At 40.5% G+C, this 21,875-nt stretch overlaps 1 protein-coding gene across 2 annotated transcripts in view; it reads left to right on the plus strand.

The window, feature by feature from the left end:
* Window positions 1–19,359, plus strand: part of HS6ST3 (heparan sulfate 6-O-sulfotransferase 3) — a 272,840-nt gene extending 253,481 nt beyond the window's left edge. For both annotated transcript variants that reach the window (XM_066176365.1, XM_066176366.1), the window contains one exon: window positions 14,159–19,359. In XM_066176365.1, coding sequence (XP_066032462.1) covers window positions 14,159–14,864 — 706 coding nt within the window. In that variant the 3' untranslated portion in view covers window positions 14,865–19,359. The remainder of the gene's footprint in view (window positions 1–14,158) is intronic.
* Window positions 19,360–21,875: the final 2,516 nt, after the last annotated feature.

The following is a 21,875-nucleotide window of genomic DNA, read 5'->3' on the forward strand; positions in this document are numbered from 1 at the left end:
GAAGGTTATTTGACAATAATAAAATTGCAAAGATGATAACCTGCAGTTCAAAAAAAGAAAAATGAATTCTTCCTTGTTTCTACAGACAAAAAGCTGAAGGAAAGAGGGAAGAGAAGGGAACCTCAGTTCAGAGAATGTGGCTGGATTTTAATAAAGGCTGGATGGCTTCATGGCCCCTGAAAACATTTATGTATAAATGAGTTGAGATAATAAGGCTAATCAAATGTCATGCTTCAAGTAGTCAGTTCATGGCCTGAAGGGACTGGAAGTGCCTTTTTGCCACTGTACAGATGTGCTTCATTGATTAGGATTTGTCCATTTCAGAGGAAAGTTACAGAGCCACAGGCATCCATGATGATTTGCTTGAGCCAGTATTCTTATGGAGACCCATCAGGTTCTTGGGTGTTTTATTTTATGTGAATGCACAAGTTTTGCGGCAGCCTGAACTCTGTAATGGACATGGGTTAAACATGACTGTATCATAGTGTGTTATCACTGGGAAATCATGGAGACTTTACTTAAAGTTTGTGCTGCAGATCAAGGTGCAGAGATTCATTTGATTGAGTTAGCAGATTGGCAGGATTGTGCTGTATCTGCAGGACTGAATTCATGTAACCTGTATCTTATTTTCCTGAAAGGTAAAGAATCCTTTGTAGGAGTTGTTTAGAAGCCTAGACTTCTTTATTTCATCTTATTAACTTCTTTCTCAGAGCATAACATCCACAACTGATGGTACAGTGCAGTCCACAGCCTGGCATATGTGACTAAGCCTGATTAATTAAGATTTGAGGTCAGAAGAAGGAGATGGTCCCATTTCCTCTAGGTATTCCAAGGTCAAAGGTATGGTAAATAATAAAAACATCACAGAGCTACAGTTCAGTTAAGATGAGGACTTATAATGCTGTGTCTGTAAGACATTCAGAATATTAAAGCAGATTGAACAAGCTATGACAAACAAGATTTTTTTTTCATATCTTCAGGGAGTTGAGAGGACAGGACAAATAACTTTAATACCATTTGTACCTTAACTGTGATGCCTACAGGATGCATTGTTACAGGGCTGAAATCACTCATGGTCACTCACTTTGGGTTTTGCCTACAAATAAAAGTACAACACAGAACCAGGCTGATCCTGGAGGCTGCTTCACCATGGCAGTGTGAGCTGGCTCTGTGATTGTGTCTGTGTCTGTGTCTGTGTCTGTGTCTGTGTCTGTGTCTGTGTCTGTGTCTGTGTCTGTGTCTGTGTAAAAGGTCTCATTTTGGCTGGATATTGCGAGCGGTGAACTTGGAAAAGCTTGATCAAAGTTCTTTGCATGCCAAGTATTTAGTGGAAATTGTGCATAAAAAGTGATTCCCTTTCAAACTACAGTTTTTCTTGTATGAAATTTATCACAAAGTAGTTGGTAGGAAGCTTTTTTTCCCTAAGAAAAATGCTTTTTTTTTTTCCTAAGATACCATAGTATGTGTAGACAAAACCTTTATGACATCAATTTTTGGAAAGCAAGTTAAGCTTTCGTGAAGATTTGGGGAAGATTAGAGCGCCCCCTTGTGGAGAGCTTATGTATGTATGTGTATACAGCTATTTATATATGTACAAAGATACCTGTAGCTCAATGGAGAAGAAAAATAGCGATTTTGCTTATATTTGAGTTACATTATTATTACCAAAAATTTATAGGTTTGCTTAGAGTTATGTGTTCATACCAAATATTTCTGGGTCTGATCAGATGCTATGAAGTATTTTAGTAAAACACAAAGTTCAGTGTAAAATGGAAAGTCAGCAGTCTGTCATGTAAGTATTCAATTGAAATTCCCTATCATCTTCTTGTTTACCGGCTTACAGGTAGAAATCATACAGCTGCATTACAAGAAAAGGAATTTTAGGAGGAAAAAAAACCCAGCATTTTTGTTTTACAGTTGGGTAATTTCCCTGGGTTTTGTGAACTTTTTCAATGTATGAATAGGGAACACTTCTCTTACAATGTATTCATTAGTACCATCACCTGAAATTCTTTTGTATCTGTGTTGTCATGTTGTTTACCTTATGGGAGGCTTTAAAAACTCATCATGTAGGACAAGAAAATGATTGTGATGCCTGGATTTTGTGATGATCATTTATAATTTATGGTCATTTTGCTTGATGTCAGAATTAATAAAGATTTGAGGCAAAGCTTAGAGAGAATAAATTAGAATACTTTCAAAGGGATTTCAATTATTGAGCCGTTTTTATTGTTAATTACTTTATTAATTGAGCAGAATTACTGTACTGATTCAAAATGCATTGCAGTGAAGAATCCCACAGAACTTTTATCTGAGCGTCTCAGACTTGGAAAAGAGTGCCTGCAACTGAACTCTTAGTTGGAAATCAGAGAAAGCTCAGCTGGGGAAGGGACCTTGTCACACTTGTGGCACAAACTGTGAAGCCAGTTACAAAGCAACACTGGTGATGCTGGTGCTGCAAGTGTTACCTAGCCAGAGAATAAAATGGGGTAGCAACAGCTCCTTCAAAAAACAGGAAGAGGATGAAAATAAACATTGTAGTTGAATTTAAAATAACTAATTTTGCTTTGTTTTAGACCCAACAAAATCTGACTAAAGAAATGTAAATGTCAGAAGATTTAAGGATCTGGCTACATTTGATTTGTTTTTTCAGAGGCTCTTTGAAACTGAGTTTTACCAACCAAGTGTATTCCTGCAGGCATCCAGGACCCTTGTGATAACAGATCTGTTATAATTCTGCATGAAAGTGTGTAGGGATTTTTTTCCTTTAGAACCATTATGAAAGGCCTTATGTTGTTTAAGTTACTGAATAGGCAGGAGCTGTGTGTCCCCACCGTTTTTGTATTGGAGCTGGAGGAGTGCTCGGTCGCCCAGGCAGCAGCCTGCCCCATGAGACTCCTGAAACAAGGACTTCCTCTAACATTTTTGGCAGCTGCTGAGAGACTGCCACCTGATTGTGAGGAGGTTTTTTTTGTTTGTCCTGTGTGCATAAGGGATATTTTATGAATCCTGTTATGCTAAGCTGTTACCCATGACTGTAGGTATCAAACTCCTTCAGGAGGGTCTCTTCCCAAACAGGTTTCTGTAACCCTTTAAGGCTACATTGGCAAAACCAGCTCAAGCTGCAGGTCCCTTGTGCAGCAGTGTCTTCAGGTTGGCTCTTCTCTTGTCCCCTGTCATCACCTTTCTTTTCCCTGGCCAGCTCTTGTTTTCTGCTGCCACTTCTGCTGTGGAAACTCCATAGCTCATTTCCCCTGTACTTGTAAGATCTTCCCAAGAAAAGCAAGTTCAGAACTTCCTCCCCTGACTGGGGCTAGAGGCAGCTCAGGGAGGAGATGGGTGGGACAACCGTGCAAATGCACCCTTATTTCATGTTCCCTTCTGTGCAGTGGCATAGCAAAGGCAGCGAAAAAGAAACAACAATTGTAAGTAAAGAGGTCACATGTACCTCACATTTACACGGTTCTTTTGAGACAGAGCAATCACCTGTGCACAATAGTAATGAGATAGAATGGGGGTGATGTGAGCAATGGATCCCTCCTTTGCTAGTCCTGGCCACAAAAGATTTCTTATTCTCCCGAGCACAAATGCCTTGCATATCTTTAAAGAATTCTGTAAGCCACTACACATCTATTGCTTTTGAAGAGTATTTCCTCCTGTGTGTGCTGTTTCTTAAGAGGTACGAGGGTTGTTTTATGCGTGTGCTTGATAGAACAATGCAATTCTCATTGTTTGAATTATTATTGCATTTTGTATTTGTATTTCTTTCAGCAAGGTTCTTGCTACTTCACTCCTTTCAGCAATTTAAGGAATACTTAGAACAACCGAGCTTGATATAATTTAGGCAAAGAACAAAAATCACTGGAGGGAACTTTGTTGGATTTGTGTCTCATCAAGAAATGATTTACAATTTGTATCAAGCTTGTTTGTTTTTCCATCAAATCGCCTCATCTATTCCATTTCTATTCCAGACCACTTCACTCTGAAACAAATTGTCATTTCCCCATCTTAACCAACCTCTGTGTTCTCGCATGCACCAAATCTGGGGCCACCAGCCTCTGAGCTGTGACGTGTAAATATCCAGCATCCATCTCTGATAGCAGAATGGAAATTTACCTTCAATAAAGTATTTGATAGACCAACATCTGCAAAGTTATTATACAAGGCAAAAACATGAGGCTGAGCATTAGAATTTTCTGATGAATTAGAAGCTGGTAACAAAACAGGATGTGCTGAAAGAGGAACTTAACGGAAAGTTATCCATGAATTTCCAGTGGGCTAGTCTTAACTCCGACCCTATTTCATGTTTCCATTAATGATGTTGTCACTAAAAACTTAAGTATATTATTGGAATTTGCTTAATGATCTTGAGGGTTTCATAAAAATAGGGAAATTAAGTTTGGTAGTGCAAAGTGCATGGTTCACGCATCTGAAGCTGGAAGAAACAGCTGTCTTCTATCAACTGAGTGCTTACCAGCCAAAATGGTGAGTCTTCCTAGAACCACAGAATGGTGTGGGTGGGAAGGGACCTTAAAGACCATCAGGTTCCAACCCCCCTGCCATGGGTAGAGACCATCTGAGCCAGTGACACAATGAGTATGACTTTCCAGAAAACTGATAAAATACCAAAATGCGATGTGGGCGTATCAGAGAATACCCTGCCAGTGGAGGTAAGAAACGTTTGTTGTACAAGGCATCTCTAAAGCCTCATGTGAAATTTGCACAATTCTAGTGAAATTTGAAGTCTTGCAAATTCAAATGCCAGGAAATGACTGCTGTGATGATCAAAACCTGGAACAAATCTCAGGGGCTCCTTACTTTTGCAAGCCCCCTATCAAAAGCTAGAATGAAAAGCTGAGATGTTGAGAAACTCAGTGAAGGGATCTAAGCATGACCCAAGAATTTTGGGGTCTGCAGTTTGGTCTCTTACGACTTTTTTATCAGAGGACACAATAAAAAGTAGTTCAGCTTTGTAAATTGAAAGTTGAGAGGTGTGATTGCTCTCTGATCTTCAGCCTAAATGCTATTTCTCCTGCTCTGATGTTACATTTATAAATCTCCTTGATGTATTTGCAGTGTTAACTCAAGAACAACTGGATCTAAGTAGAACAAGACCAGGTTTTGTCTGGGAATAAGACTTGTGTTCCTAACTGTAAGCAGCAACCTTCACAAGATATTTTCAGTAGGAGCAATGGCATGAAAAGGATATTTCAAAAGGAGCTAGGATGCTTTAGGAAAGGGATAATTGAGTGCTGTTATCTGTGCTGGCAGGGTAGGTAGGACACTGTGATGAGAGCTTTTTTTCCTAAATAAACCAACGAATTTCTTCATATCTGTTCATACTACTCTCTATTTTCTTCACTGCCAGCGAGGTTGAGCTTACCTATATATTTAAATATAGAGTAAAATGCCCAACATTATGCTCTGTGTTTGAAAATTTATGCCTAAATCCTGAAGGCAACACACAGGAAAAACCTCTATTAGCTCAGAGAGTTCACACATATTCAAATGCCATTCATGTGCATTTTCTAAAATACTGGGATTAAACCATGGGTAACTACATCATTCTATTAGCCTAGGAGCTGCTCAAGATCCAGATTTGATACCTGGGAACAGAATTCATTTCTTTAGGGACATGTCCTCTCCAGTATCTGGAGACTCTGTATTGAATAATGTGTCATTGAAATAAATACTCATGAAGTTGCTCAATAATTCAGGGTGTGCTGATTTGGAGTGTTATAGCCCTAGTTAAAAACATACTTAAAAATCCCCACAATCTCTTAAAAGAGACTAAAAATCTTCTGTACTGTTCCTAGGGCGGCCAGGAAAGAACTAGGGAGAATGGGCATAATTCAGTTGGCGAGTTGGTTTTTGTTTGTTGTGTTGTCTGACAGGACTGTACATTTGGTGACAGCAGACTTTACTCGGTCATTCAGAATCCCAGAGCCCCAGGGGTGGGAAGTGACTTCAGGAGAAGGCCAACCCCCTGCTCAGAGCAGGGCCACCACTGAGCATAGATGGGGCTGCTCAGAGCTCTGTCCAGTTGGATCTTCAAAATCTCCAAGGGTGGAGGATGCAGAGCTGCTACTGACAAAACTTTCCAATGCTTAATTATTCTCATAATGAATTTTTTTTCCCTTTTATTCTCACCTTTTTCAGTTTATGACTATTGTCCCTCATTAGCTATCCCACCATGCACAGGAGTGAAAAGCCTTGCTTTATCTTTTCACTGGCCTCTTCTTAGGTGCTGGAAGGCTGCTGTTTGATCTCCACCTAATGTCTTAGACCCGTCTTTGAAATATGTCACTAAAATCTGTATCCTTACAAATTTATGTTCTCCTGTGTCAAGAAAAAAATTCTCAGCACTCCCACTATCCTTTTGCAGCAGTAGGTCCCAAGATACATTTTCACTGATAAGTTTGAAAGGCATGTGGCAATGTGATATGTCAAGAATGTGATTATTATTGTCATGATTATTCATTACTTTAAAAAAGTACAAAATTGCTTGTCCTAACTCTAAAAGCAGACAACATTTTAAAAGGAAATAGTCATTTTGCATAGCCCGAGACCAGTTGTCTTCGTTACTGAAGTATTTAAGGAAAAAATAAAATTTTGGAGTCTCCACAAATGTGGTTTTTACCATTGTTTTCAGTACAGATGTAGTGCTGAATTTTGAAACTCATCTTTTTTCTGTATTATATGAATCTGTGAACCAGTGCTATGCTAAAATAGCTTACCTAATATCTCATTCTTCTCATATCTTTGCATAGCTCTGCACCATTATTGAATTTGTTCTAGCTTCACATCAAGGAAAATTGGACTCTTTAGGTGGAAGAATTCCTAATGTTGTTTGTGTAGCATTTGTGTTGCCAAAGTTCACTCCCTTTCTTCTACCCTTCTGGATCACCTAAATCACTACCGTTAAGTTGTTTGATATCAAAGAGTGAGTGATCACTAAAGACACTCCCTGTCATCTATCACTCTTTAATCAGGTGTAGGATACTAATCTTCTGATCAAGAACTGTACAAAAGGACAAAAAAACCCAAAAAAACCCCCAAAAAAGCACAAAAAAAGCCCCCAAAAACCAAAAAAAACCCCCAGTGCTATAAAACTTTCCTGAGGTTTTTCTGATGGCATGGATACAGAATTTAATCTGATATTTCAGAGGATATTTTTAAAGAAAAAAGGGCTTGCAATATCTAAACAGAAAAATTGGGAGTTTTGTTATGAAAGCTGTGAATTACTCTAAAAGAAACTGAAGTTGGTGACAGGGAGTATTCTTCTTAACATGCAAGGAAATAAAAGGTTTCACATTTCTTAAGTGCTTCCCAGTGCCCAATCACCACATTTCTCTTGCCTATAACAGTCTGTGTCATCACAAATAACTTCCCAAGCAGCAGCCTCTTCTTACCAGGACCAGAAATACAATCCCAGCTGTCTGACTCCCAGCCCTCCCTCTGTCACACTGATAAACTGATATATCAGCAAGGACAACAAAATTATAATGGACTGTTTTTCTGACTGCTGCATTGGAGATTTGTATGAAACAATACTGAACTTACTTTAAAACTTCGTTTTACTTTGGGGAATGCTTATAAGCATGTTTAGAAAGAGACATTATACCATGACTGATAGATGTATTATAAGTACAAAGAGTTGTAAAACGGAGGTTCTCTGTGGTTATTTCTCCCTCATTACAAAATGTTATGTTAGTGGCTGGTTTTTGATGTTGGCCTGAACTTTGCATTCTGTGAATACGTCCCTTCAGGCAAGGACCCTTTGGCTCCAAGAGCAGGGTTCACCTCGCAGATAGACACACCTGTACAACATAGACACCTCCAGGTCAGCAATAAAGCTCCTTCTGTGGCCAAGGTACACGGTATGATGCAAAGGGAGCCTCTAAAGGGATGCAGCTCATGCCAGAGGTGGCCCCTGCCATGGCCAGACACACACCACTGCCTGTGCTGAGCAGCTCCCTGCTGGTTTCAGAGCTTGCCTCGATGCATAGCTTACATGTAGACCACTGCAATTAGATGTCCTACCCTGAAAGCAGTATCCAGTCCCTTCTCTGAGCAGGCATGTTATAGGGATTTAGCAGCTCTTTATGCCACTGGGGTAATGAAAAGGATAAGTTTAACCAACAGAGACTTGTGGCCAACTCGGAAATAGGAAACAATGGTCAGCTTTTATTCCTGTTGGATTCAGAGCCATGGGACAAAATCTCAAAGGAATAATGAGATGCATCTAAAATTTTGTAGTTTTATACCTCAAAATTAAGGTCAAGCTTTCTTTATTTTTCTTTTATTTAACTCTGCTAAGTTCTCCTTTAATGTGGAGTAAATGTGCCACTGTTTTAAGTAAAGTGCTCATCATCCCGGATAAAAAACTGCAAAAATGGTGAGTGCTCAGATCCTCTGAGAAAGCAGCCAATTAAGTGCTTTTGCTACATGCTGAGGAGGTGATGCACGTGCTAAGGGTAGATAAACCTTCACTTTTTAATGGTGGTGGCTGTTCTTTCAGTAATAGTCTTGTAAAGAAACCCATGAAAACCTGAAAGGACAGCTAATAGTATTAAGGTCACAAACTTATGTAAAGGATTTCTTAGAAAACTGTTCCATCACAGTGTCTAGCATCCTGTGACAGACACTAAGCTTAAGAAGCCTGTGTGCTCCTGCTACATCATCTTTCCAAAAGTTTGTGGGACAGCTAGGGTTTATCTGTCTGGCTTGGTGGATAAGCCGTATGATGTTTCCTGCGGCCAGATGGGCATGCATTTATTTTGTGCACTGTTTCATAGATTTTCGTTATAGTCCCATTGTTCTGGATAAGTATACAGTCTGCTCTTGTTATTTTGGGCAGTTTATCTGTAAATTAAGCACACCATGGATGCAGAGACACTCTGCACAGAAATGCTGCCAGCCTTGAGCTGATACATCTGCATTTCAGGAGGGTGACTTTGACCAGTTCAGCCTGACAAAGTTTCTTTGCTTTCTGCCTTCCCCCATCATTCCTGTTGCATGTTCTAATTGTACATGTGCTGCATTATACTTATCTTTGTTTCATTTGTTTACCCTTTTGCTTTCACCATTACCCATACTGATGATACTTTGCTGAAAGAGAGGTTACTGATTGTGGGCTGTTACTGCCTGTGAGAATCTGGGCTTCAGGATAAAACTGGGAAGTATAGGGCTTTTGTTCACATAATGCTCATCCTTCTAAAGCCTTCATCTTGCCACAACCTCCATTGGTGGCAGAAGTGTGCTGACAAGATGGTTTTTGGTGGGTATTTCAGACCATTCCTCAGGAGCACGCTCACTTCCACAATTAAAGCTACCAACTTCTTATCTCCACTTGGGACATAAACTTGACCATGGCTTTTATTTTCTTTTCTACCAGGAACAATCCGAATGTGGATGGTTTTATGGTGCACCTGGATATTTCAGTCACTTTGGTTTTTCTTTCTTCTGCCTGCTAGTGTTTTCCAAAAATATTCTCTGGTGACTCTTTTTCTCTACCTCAGATACTCTTCTGTCTCTGCATCCGCTGCCATGAGCACTCTGTTCTCCTTTTATGAAGATGCCATTCATCCTTCTTCCCCAGGAGGCCCTATAGGATGTTTCTGTTCTCAGTGTGCAGTGATCCGTCTCGTATTTAGTAAATCTCCCTCAGTTGGGACATCTGTTCCATGGTGATAGAAGAGGCAAAATGCCCTGGTTTGGGATCACCTCTGCTTATGGCAGACTCTGCTCCTCTGAAATTAATTTCTAAACTATACTACTGAAGGATTACTGTAAGATTAGAGTATTTATATTAAAATACCTTATAATGTGGAAAAAATACATGTTCTTAGGTTATAACTAGAAGCTCATTTTATCTGTTCTATTAATTAAAGGTTTTATTTGCCTAATGCTAATAAAGAGATTGGATTTCATGCAAGTAGGACTAGAGCCTTAGGAATTTCCAGGTACTTTATAATTCTATGGTAAACAGCAGTTTGCAGCCCAGGCTTCACACTGTTACTTTTTTGAGCCCTTGAATGGATCATCAGGCCCTTGCCATGACTATCACCTGTCCAAAAAATCAGCTATCCCATACTGACAACTTCAGTAATCCATTAGTTTCAGTACATCATGCTCAAAAGGAGATTGCTTTATCTGGGGAAGCTGCATAAAATTTCCTTTCAGGAGGAGCTAACACCGTGACCAGTGGGCTGGTGTTTGAAATGGAATCTAGACTGTTCTTACACGTCCATGAGTTCATAGAGACAGTCACAAGACACGTTGGCAAACACACAGCTGTGCATATACTATCATTTTTCTCTCATTAACAAATGCAGGTTATGGCCTGATTTCAGTGTAAATTTTTGCATACACACACGTGCACATGCTGATATAGATATTGATTACATAAATATGTTATATAGATATAACTTTTATGGGTTTTAATTAGTTTGGAATATTTTCTATAAGATATCTTTTCCCTGACGTACTAGTGTATTCTTTTTGGCTAGCCTTTAAGTACTGAGGGTGTCTGCAACAGTAGTTTCAGTAATCGATGATCTAAGTCTATTAAAATGAAGCCAAGATGTGTGTGATGAGTTTGCTTTGACAAACAGGGTAACATAAGTCATTACTTAATTCTTTGCTTAGTGTTTCCCACAGTGGGTAGCCATGGAGCTCAACGTAGCCGTAACTGGGAGCATGGGTGATGCAAGAGGGTCATTTACACCAACAAGAACAAGTGCACATCTGTATTCAGAGTGGCTCAGGCATATTCAGTAGTTAGCTACCTTTACACTATTTTACTGAACAGGGGAGAAAGGCCATCCCTGTTTCATATTTTTACAACCCGCTTCTTGTCTTTATTATGAGCTGCCTCCTCAGCTATTCCCAGTGTGATTGGATGCTTGTATATGAGGCACTGAGGGCTCCAAAATACTTCTCTAATTATTCCATAAATGTCAACATTTGAAAACAATTTGAAAACAATTTCCTAAGATAATTTTATAGTTTATATAATTTTCCAGCTGAAACAAATGTTCATGGCCTGCATGTGTTTACTTGTATCATTATTCTAGAGACATGACACCCTTTTCTCTGAAAGAAAACTGCACAACCTCAGTGCAGCATCCCCCTAGTCCAGGGATAGCATGTAACAGTGTCATCTGGACAGTGCCCAGGATTAGGGAAAAAAATCTTAAGGTCTTCCAACCTCAGATTGATTAAAAGGGTGGCAGAGTGTCACAGCCACAAGGTTAATCAGAAGGTTGTAAACTGATTGAATGCAGCGGAAGTTATCAGCCCCCCAGAAACTAAATGTGTGTCAAGCTGCTGTTCAAGGTTGTCTACCAGATTGCCAGATGAAGAAGCCATTTAGTGGATAACACAAGAAGGCAACTCTCTGGAACCTCAGAAACCAGCAGCAGATTTATCTGGGCACTGAAGACAGCTGCAGAAGTCAGGTGGTCACAAGGAGGAGCAGCAGCAGGCTGGCCAATGCTTCTGGCCCAGTATGCAGAAGGGAAGCTGCAGATGTTATACAAAGATGTGCTGTTCTCATTTCCATGCATTTGCTTTGTATTCCTGTTTATTGCACATCAAACACATTTACATATCCAGGGATGAAATGGAAATGATTGATGCAAAGGAGGTATTTTTGTTTGTTGTTGTTGCTCTGAGTCATATCTGACTGAGACTGCTGGAGATGGGTGAGGAAAGACAGGACTATTATTAGAAGTATAAATAACTGTCAAGAGCAACTTTTAAATCTGTCTGTTACCACATATTAACATCCAAAATTACCTGAAGAGAGGAGGGACAGCAATACGAGGACTGAGCCAGTGTCCCATCTTTGTTGATGTAAATGTTTGCTACTGCCTCTAAATCTTTGTTCTTTTTTTTTTTTTTATCTCTGCTCCCTTGGAGTTTCAACCATTTTTGGTCACAACCCTATCAGTGCCTGCTGGATGTTGCAACAACAGCTTCTTATGCTCAGAGTTGATGAGTGTTTAAGAGTTGGGCTGTTTTATCTGCACAGCACTTGTGAAATGCCCTTTTTCCCCTGTAAAAGGGAAAGTAGTTCTTAATGTGCTCTCATACATGCAGTGTGGAGCCAAGATGAGATGAGCATCCAATCTGAGAAGGGAAAGCTGTGCCTGAAGTGCCCAAAGACTGCTTTTTCGTAGTGGAACTATGCTGCAGAGCATACAGGAGGATTTCTGGTACTTCCTGCTCTGCAGAAGAGGGGTTTTAGAAATACCTGTGTATGAAGGGTTGTGTGATTCTTGAGTCACCTGTTGATGTGGGCTGTGTAAGTACTGAAGGGGACCAAAACAGCTGACGTGCAGTTTGGCCATGTGTGAGCAGCAGTCAGAAGTCCCAAGCTCTAAATGATTCTGGAAATATCATCCTTCAAAGTATCATCTGATGCTGACAGAAATCATGGCTTCCAGTGCAAGTGATAGTGCAAATATGTCCATGATACTCCCTAGTTTAAATCCTTCCACCTGTAAAGCTTTTGCTGTGAAATAAGTCTTGAAACAGCTGTTTCCATTAGATAGTAGCTCAGGAAATTACCCTGCAGCGGAACATAGTCCATAGTTTGTTCTCATAACCTTATTCTGGAAACTATATTATAGGTCCTGTAGGTGGAAAATTCAGAATGAATAAGAATGAAGCATTCAGACCTGTTTCCCTTTGCTTTGCCTGCTCTGGGAAATATATCTGCATATTTAGCAGTATGTGGGGAAATAAATATTTTTGTGGTTAACCTAAGGTTCATGGAGATGGTGGATCTTTAGTGGCAGAAAGTGGGTGATACTTGAAAAACCAAAGAAATTGCCTTGGAGGTTGTTACAAATGTTGAGATTTTTCATTTTACTGGAGTTAGCTCTTGTATGAGATGACGCTCCCAAAACGTTGGTTTGTAGCTTGTCATCAGCAAGCTTGATTCCTGCTTACTTCCTTCATCCTTCTCTGCTTCTTGCTTGCTCTCTTCATCCTTCTCCAGGGTGAAGAAAAAGTACTGAGATCAGACTTTTCATAAGAAATCTTAGGGCTCATGATTTATTAATAAATAGTTTGCAGTAAGATGAGTCATGCAAACTCCTGAGCCTATTTTTGTATCAGATCATGTGTTAATTTTAGTCATGAATCTTCTTCTGGTTATTCTAGCAGAGAAAAATCATAAGTATTTCAGTTTTGCTTTGTGTTTATGATATCATCTTATAATTCAGGTGAGTTATTATTGAGTAAAACATCCCATCATTGTGCCAGTAAAAGAAATTAATCTGTGAAAGTCTCCTTGATGCATATTTAATTGCAGTCCCTTTCAGATTGCCATAAATAAGGCACGCAAACTGAATTTAATAGCAAAAAGATGAACTGACAATGTGAATTCTGTAGTTATTTTCTATATTTCAAATCAATATATCTTGGTTTCTCTTTTGTATTCTTGACAGGTGAGGTTGACTAATAATAATCTTTACACCAACAAATGCTTTTATGCTACACAATTATAACCAATTTCAATCAAGCACTTGTCTAAAATTAAGTCATACGAATGGATTTTGGTCTCTTATTGTCTTCACTCCAACCCACTTAATAATAGGGGTTTTCTTAAGTAGGTGGCTCATGCCAGTCTTCTACATGGTGTTTTTTTAGCACTTGCACCGTCCACATGAAATTGCTTATGTTTTTCTTAGATTGTGCCCAAGTGCTGTAGGGATTATCATCCTGTACATCTTGTCCCGATGTGCATGTCTCGGTCCAGAAGAGAAGGGACAGGATGATTTCAATCACTTTTCACAGAGTTTCTGATATTGCTGGCGGTTAATACTCCAGTGTGGAGGGGAGCACACTGCAGTTAATTGGTTTCTATATAAAGTAACTATCACTGAACACTTGATAGGTCAAAGTAATTCTGTTTCTCTGATAACTGCTTATTTCCTTTCATATCTCTCTCTCTCCCCCAATTTACCTTTTATTTTATTCACAGTATTTATGAAGATTTTACTCTCTCAGAAGGAGTCACCTCAAGTGCCTACATTGCACTGGAAAAAGTGAAGGGTGTGGTGCCAGTGTTGGGTAATAGTTTTACTGGAGAATAGATAGGAAAATCTACTGAAATCTTAAAACTGTGTTTAATTATATGTTTCAGGAATTTCTATTACATCACCATGCTGAGGGATCCAGTGTCACGGTACTTGAGTGAATGGAAACACGTCCAGAGGGGTGCGACGTGGAAAACCTCCCTTCATATGTGCGATGGAAGGAGCCCAACACCAGACGAGCTGCCTACCTGTTATGAGGGAGACGACTGGTCTGGAGTCAGCTTACGGGAATTCATGGATTGTAGCTACAACTTGGCCAGCAACCGCCAGGTGCGCATGCTGGCAGACCTCAGCCTGGTGGGGTGCTACAACCTGACTTTCATGAACGAGAGCGAGAGAAATACGATTCTTCTCCAAAGCGCCAAGAACAATCTGAAAAACATGGCCTTCTTTGGGCTGACGGAATTTCAGAGGAAAACACAGTATCTCTTTGAGAGGACATTCAACCTGAAATTCATCTCCCCATTCACCCAGTTCAATGTAACACGGGCCTCCAATGTGGACATCGGCGAGGATGTGCGGCAGCGGATAGAGGAGCTGAATTTCTTGGACATGCAGCTGTATGAGTACGCAAAGGACCTGTTCCTGCAGCGCTTCCAGTACTCCAAGCAAGAGGAGCATCAGAAGAACCGGCTAAAGAGGCGAGAGGAGCGGCGACTGCTGAGGGAGCAGAGAGCTCACCAGTGGCCAAGGGAAGAGGCAGCAGGAGTAGCTGTTACTGAAGATTATAATAGTCAGGTTGCAAGGTGGTGATGCTCCTCCATCTTGGCTAACCAGTGAGAGGATCAGATTGTTTGTGCAATGTGGCTATCTGGGAATTAGCCAAGGGAGACCTACTGCTTTGGTAAATGAGACCTCGTCTGACAACTCCCCCTCCTTGTCTCAGTTTTTCTTGGTTTCTGCCAGTGAGAATGTATTTTTTTTCCTCAATAGGTATTGATTAGTATTCTTAAATGGCAGTAGAATAAGATTCCTGTCAGAAAAGACTTCCTTCAAACACCTAAGCTATGAGGATGGGTTGAAGAGAGAGAGAGATTCTTTGTGTTAACAGATGTACCCTGTACTATCTGAGCTACTAAAACTTGTGCAGACATTAATGATAAATTGGGGAAAAATACCTGGCTTGGTTCCTTTGTGACATGAAAGCTGGTTTATTTCGTACTGTTCATTGCAACTGTAGTGCATAACTTTCTAGTGAATGAAATTGAGAAGGCGCACACATTGCCCTTCAAACTTCTACATGCTGTGTTTTGATTAAGGGAGGAATTTGATGAGGTGATTAAAAAAGACACAGGAAGTGTTGGATTGGGGCACTTCTTGCTCTGTTCCAAAGGCTAGCAGTGAGAGATCTATTATAGGTGAGGTGGTGGAGGGGTTGGCTTATTTCCCTGCAGGTGCTGGGAGTACTGAGCCCAGCTGGGTAGGAACCATCTTTCTAAGTCTGTGTGGCAAAGGCAAGCTTTGAGAAATGAGGTCCACGTGGCAGCTGAGCACACATCACAGAGATTATCTGGCTGGGGGCAATGAAATCTGCCTTCACATTCACAAAAGGAGTCAAACAAACTCCAGGGAAGAGGAAAGGGAGAGAAGGAAAAGCTTAAATATTAGTGTGACATTTTCCAGATTTGCTGTAAAAGCCTGGAGATACATTGTCTGTGAAGGTAGGCAGGTTTATTATATTGTCTGTTAAAATACACTGATGCTGAGTGCATAGTTTAAATTGGTTTTCTCTCTAACTACACTAGTGGCTAGAAAAAATATCAGCTTTCATTTTTATAGGATACATAATGGATATGTGGAAAGTCTTGATATTTATTACTCTATATGAGGATTCTTTGTAAATTTATTGTTTTCATGATGAGAGATCTGTATCTGTTTTTCTTCCTTGTCTCGACAAAGATTCAATGGGTTCTTCCTCCACGTGTTCCATTCTTGTGGCTAAACTGCATCTGTTTATTCCATGATTTTATGTTGTTCCATTCGTAATAGTGAAATTTTAAAAAGAGGGTCCTGTGCACCGTAGATCTTCTGAGAGAGTTTTTTTCCTTCTTCTTCTGGCATAAATGTAAAGCATTAGGAGGAAATTTCTCTAAGTGCCTCAACGTGGCTGCTAAATCAAGATGCTGAAAGTATATTATTGCATGCATGAATGGCTTTTACCTTACAGATTTGCTAATTAGAAGTACTAGAGTACCTGATGTGGATGCTCATTTCTCGCTTGGTTTCAAAATTCAAGGTTTCTATCCAGTTGGTTGAAAAAACAATGTGTTACAGAAAAAAGAGGCTCGATTTGAAAATTTGTCCCTTCATTTCCAAGTTGGATTTTTTTTTGTGCATGATAGATCTTCTTTTCTTCTGACAATGCTATTGCTACTTATCTATGCAGAATATCAAAAAATACAATCTAATGATCCTGTTGAGAGTTGATGCATATGATGATACATTGAACATGAAATATCATAATAGCATTAAGAAGTGAAGAGAGCTACCAGGATGATGCCTCATTATCAATGTAGTTCATTAACAATATGCTGCTTTACGTCTGGTTGTCAATGTGTTACTTTGGGGTGAGTAGTGGTGGGTTTTGGTCCCTAATACCTCTTCCACTCGTGGTTCATGTGCATCTTCTCCCACGTCCTCATTCAGAAGGGAAAAGGAAGATTGCTGTTCTCCTGTCTGGGATGCCTGCCTTACGGAAGAGTGAGGAGCTCTCTGGGCTCCTGGGCAGTGCTCCTTGGATCCCCATGGCCTGGAAGAGGCGCTCAGACACCTCGTTCATGTATGGACACCAACCTTCTGAGACTTGAACTGCAATCTTTACAGCTGAGGACTGAAGCTCGCTCTGGGTGTCCTCGCTGCAGGACAGTGAGGCCATGAAGAGCTAAGGCTCACTGGCACTATTGCACCTTTAGCACAGTGCAGGTAATTCGCAGTGATCTGACAGCTGCTGGCACCTGGGCTTTAGGCTGGGCAGGCCCTAGCCCTGTGGAGGGAAGGAGTTTTCTGGTCAGTGACACAGGGATGATGGGAACTTTGCATATCCCCATTCCTGCACGAATTGCCAAATCTTGCTGGAGGCCAAACAGCATGAGAGGGGAAGGATGCTTTTGGCACCTGATGCTCAGTTTCCAGGGTTTGTGGGTGCACTTCTTGTTTCCATGAGCACAGGGAACTCGGGGTGCTGGGGAGACCCTGGAGGGCAGGGGAGAAGCCAGCCATGTGGAAGGAAAGATGCAAGGTCAAATTCACATTAAGATGCAAGGTAAACAAGGAAGTAAGAAAAATTCCAACTTGTCTTTTGTTCTGTAGGGCATCCTTTCCTCTTTGTCATTAGTGCAAAAAAAGTTGTCCCTTCCTCCCATACCTCTTTGCTCAGCAGGCCACCTCTCCATGCTGCTCACAGCAACTGGGCCCCCATTTTTCATTTAGAAAATGCAGTGTTTTCTTTTCAAGGGAGAGGAGACAGTGCTCAGAAATACTTCCCTGGAGCCTCACCAGTGACTGTAAGTATCAGTTTCAGCTGTCTAAGCACACCAAATGTTCTCCAGACTGTTCCTTCTGCCTGATACAAAACAAAGACTAATGAGGAAAATCAAAGCCGTTTTTAGGTGGTTTACATTAGCTTGAATAGTTTGGCAACATCTTAATGCGATGCCTAACCTTTTTCATCAGTCATTTCCCAGGAGTCAAGATAAGGGCCCTGAAGAGCTGTTAGTGTGCTGTGGCATCTATGTTAACAGGATTTGCCTTAGAGCTTGGGATTTAGTTAAAATTGAAGCTGATTTGTTGGATTTTTTTTTCCTCTGAAGCCTGTGTAACAGCCCTGGTTGTGCAGGAGTAGGTTTGTTGCTTTTGTTGTTTTGGGGTTTTTTTGGGAGGGGTGGGCAGTTAGCAGCTAAGACCTTGCCCAGAGCCCTGAGACTGAAGGATCTTGCATGTCTTCCCTAGCTCCAGCTGCAGATCCAGCAAACTAACTGCACCAACAATTCTGTTTTTCTTAGCAGAGTTTCCTTACACGTGACAAATAAAGCAGTTTGGAAATGCCTTCAGGCTGACTTCTAAGACAAAGGCCCACAGCTTTTTTCCTCTTGGGCACCGTGCCTGAAAAAACGTAATGCAAAAGCAAAATAAAGGTCCTGCTTCATATCTCTGTCATTCCAGATTTTTGTTGTTCTCACAGCATAAACTTCAACATAATTACACTCACCCATATAAGATCAGGGAGCAGCATGTTTCTTTCTAAAGCTTCATGAGCAACAATGCTGCAGGATTTCTGTCCATCTTCCTGGCATTATTTTGTTGCTTAAATAAGACAAATTGGCTTCTGCTACTGTGTTGCTGAAAGAAATCTCATTCTTTTCTAATGGAGATGTACTTGCTAATCTCTCCCATCACATTCCCAGCACTACCTTTTCCAGTTATAATTCACTATAGGCTTGGAGTGGACAGAGAAACATGCTGTGTCCTGATAATTGTTCCTGATAATTTGATCTTTAGTCCAAGCACTCATCTCATGGCCTTATGGCCTTAAGGTTGCTCCATTAAGGAATGAAAATTTGTTCTCTCTTCCCCACTCATCAGTCCTGACAGTAAAAATATTTTTTATCACCAAGAAAAAAACACTGTTTTGGGTATTTTCCAGTGCTGTTGTGTTAATAGTGAGTCTGTCATAGCCTTGCTAGGGATTCTACACAATATGCAGCAGCTACTTGCTGTTCACTAAAAACAGAAATACAGAACAAAATTGATGGAAATCAGATCCAGAGCCACACTTTGTAACTGTTTAATACCCTTTCAACCAAATGACAGGTCACATCACCTTTGTGTGTGGAGATGTTGCAGATTTGACATCCATGACTAAATCAGGAGGTTTCTTAAGTTGGTCTTCTTGTTAGCACATGCGTCCTTCTGCCCTAGTGGGATCTTGTTTCCCACCTGCACTCTTGTATCAGTTATGAGCACTGCTGTTTTAAAACATATCTCACTTTTTCTTCCCTCTGTTGCTATTCCCCTGATACATATGGAGTTATTCCTTTTTTTGTTCTGGGATAAGGATTATCTTGTTTCCAGACTGGTGGGGAATAATAGTATTATATATAATAGTATATATAATAGTACAGGATGAACAATCACAATAAAGTCATTCTGCTGGAGTTGATGGTTGTATCTTCCCTGTGTGCAGGAGGGAAAAAAAGAGAAAAAAAAAAAAAAAAAGCAGACTTGAAAAAGGGAAAAAGGCACCCGATTTTCACTATAACACTTCTTTCAGTTTGGTTCCTCTAATACTTTCTTTGTCTACATTTTGTGGAGGGAAATGGGTTCCATAGCCTGCAATGTCCTTGGCTTTCTTCTTGGCCGTATCATTAGCTCTGCGATTTCAAATAAATGTTGGAAGAGAAGAAAAAAATAATAAAGAATTCCCATCAGTTGCCATATTTAAGATGACAGAATAAATTAATAGTCTGTAAATTACTTTATTCTTTAGGAATTTTCCTTCTGTTTATGTGCAATAATGTTTGTGAATTCTGCTACTGAGAGATTGTATTGTGAGTAATCATATATACTTCCATTCCTATTTAAAAGATAGTTTGTAGACCTAGGGATTTTCATTGACGTAAAGCACAATTTAATGAATAATTTAATGTGTTTAACCATTGTGAAGTCAAAAGCAATTGTTTTCATATATTTATTTGTTAGTGATTTTCTGTAAAATGATGCTCATTAAGAAATCTGTTAAAAATGAAGTTTTGTTGAATATTGTTGGGTCCATGAATTACTTATGAGAACAAATAAACACTGATTGTGTTTTTGAAACACTAAAGATTCTATCTTATCTACATAGCCATAAAAATGACTGAAAATATTTCAAGTCATGGTAAAAATCTACTGTGTGTTTTTAACAAAATGTGCATGGAGGAAAATCATATTGCTATAACTTATTATTTAATTATGTTAGGGCCCAATACCAAATCTTTTGCTTCCAGTTGGACTTCATTTCTGCTCCAACAGCACTAAGAAGCGGTCCAAAATGTCAGGATAATCTCTTGAGCTGTGTGGGGAGTAATGAGAAGCTGAAGCCTGTTGCTGCACTGTCAGCCTCGTACTGCTGGTTTGCTCTTGAAGTCTGCCTATACAAAAGCTGTGGGGTGGTCCTGTATGGTAGGGAGTGTTCTGACTCTCCAGAGTTTGTTGATGGTGATGAAAAGAGCGTTTATGAGTAAGAATCTTTGGAAAGGAGTAAGAAGTGGTTATGGGTAAGAATCATGGGAAAAGCCAACAAGGCTGGTATCTTGGTGGGGTCTGTTCCAAACCAGCCAACCAGGTTGAAGAAACACATAAAAAATATTCCATAGGCAGCTGGGGGTAGACTCACAATTGTTAGTATTTGCTCTTATGTGGGACTTGAATTTAGCAGTCTGCTGGAAATACAATACAGTGGAGAGGAAGAGAACTTCCTGATATGGTGAATGGCCCAACCAGGGCCTCACTGGACCTGTTGTTTGTGAACAGAGAAGGGTTGGTGGGTGATGTGATGGTTGGAGACTGTCTTGGGCACAACAATGACGGAATGATAGAATTTTCAATTCTTGAAGAAGTAAGGTGTGAGTCAGAAGAACTGTTACCTTGGGTAAGGAGAGCAGACTTTGGGTTGTTTAGGAGCCTGGTTTACAAAGTCCCTTGGGAAACAGTCCTGAAAGGCAAAGGAGTCCAAGAAGGATGGACATTCTTCAAGAGGGAAGTTCTAAAGGCACAGGAACAGACTGTCCCCACATACTGGGAGATGACCCAGCAGGGAAGAACTCCAACTTATCTGAACAGAGCTCAGACTGGAACCTGGGGTAAAGTAGAGACCTTTAGAAAAAAAGGCAGGTGACTCAGGAGGACTACAAGGATATTGTGAGGCTACACAGGGAGAAAATTAGAAGGGTGAGAGCCTAGCTTATCTGGCTACTGCCATAAAATACGATAAAAATGTTTCTCTAAATACATTATCAGTAAAAGGAGGGCAAAGGAGAATCCCTTATTGGATGTGAGAGAAAACAGTGACAAAGGATGAGGAAAAGGCTGAGGTACTTAAGACCAGTTGTCCTCAGGATACCCAGCCCCCTGAGCTGAGAGACAGGGACCAGGAACAGAAGGTAGCCCCCACAATCCAAGGGTAAATGGTCAGCAATCTGCTACACTCTCAGATACACAGAAGTCTGTGGGGCTGGGTGGGATGCACCTGAGTGTACTGAGGGAGCTGGCAGAAGGACTCACTGGGCCACTTTCCATCATTTATCTGCAGTCCTGACTAACCAGGGAGGCCCCAGTTGACTGGAGGTTGACAGCTGTGACATCCATCTATAAGGAGGACTGGAAGAAGGATCTTACAGGCCTGTCAGCCTGACCTTGGTGCCAGGGAAGGTCTAGGAGGAGATCACCTCTGGTACTACTTTACAGCATGTACAGGACAGCCAAGGCATGAGGCCCAGCCAGCATGGATTTGTGAAAGGCAGGTCCTGTCTGACCAACCTGACCTACTTTTAAGAAAAGGTGACCCACACAGTGGATGAGGGAAAGGCTATGAATTAATAATTAGGAAAATATAATGTACAATTATATGTATACCTTGCAACAGGATTGTGTTAGATACTGTTTTGCAGCTCCTTTCAGCGTCACCAATAAAATTCCCACTGCAAGTATCCATTTTCCTGCCACTCATATCACTTTGAGGAAACAAAAGGGCTGAATGGCTTTGTAATCTCCAGATTTCTCTAAATT

Source organism: Chamaea fasciata, unplaced genomic scaffold (genome assembly GCF_029207755.1).
Source record: "Chamaea fasciata isolate MVZ Bird 193981 ecotype frontalis unplaced genomic scaffold, bChaFas1.0.hap1 SCAF_2, whole genome shotgun sequence".
NCBI lineage: Eukaryota > Metazoa > Chordata > Aves > Passeriformes > Sylviidae > Chamaea > Chamaea fasciata.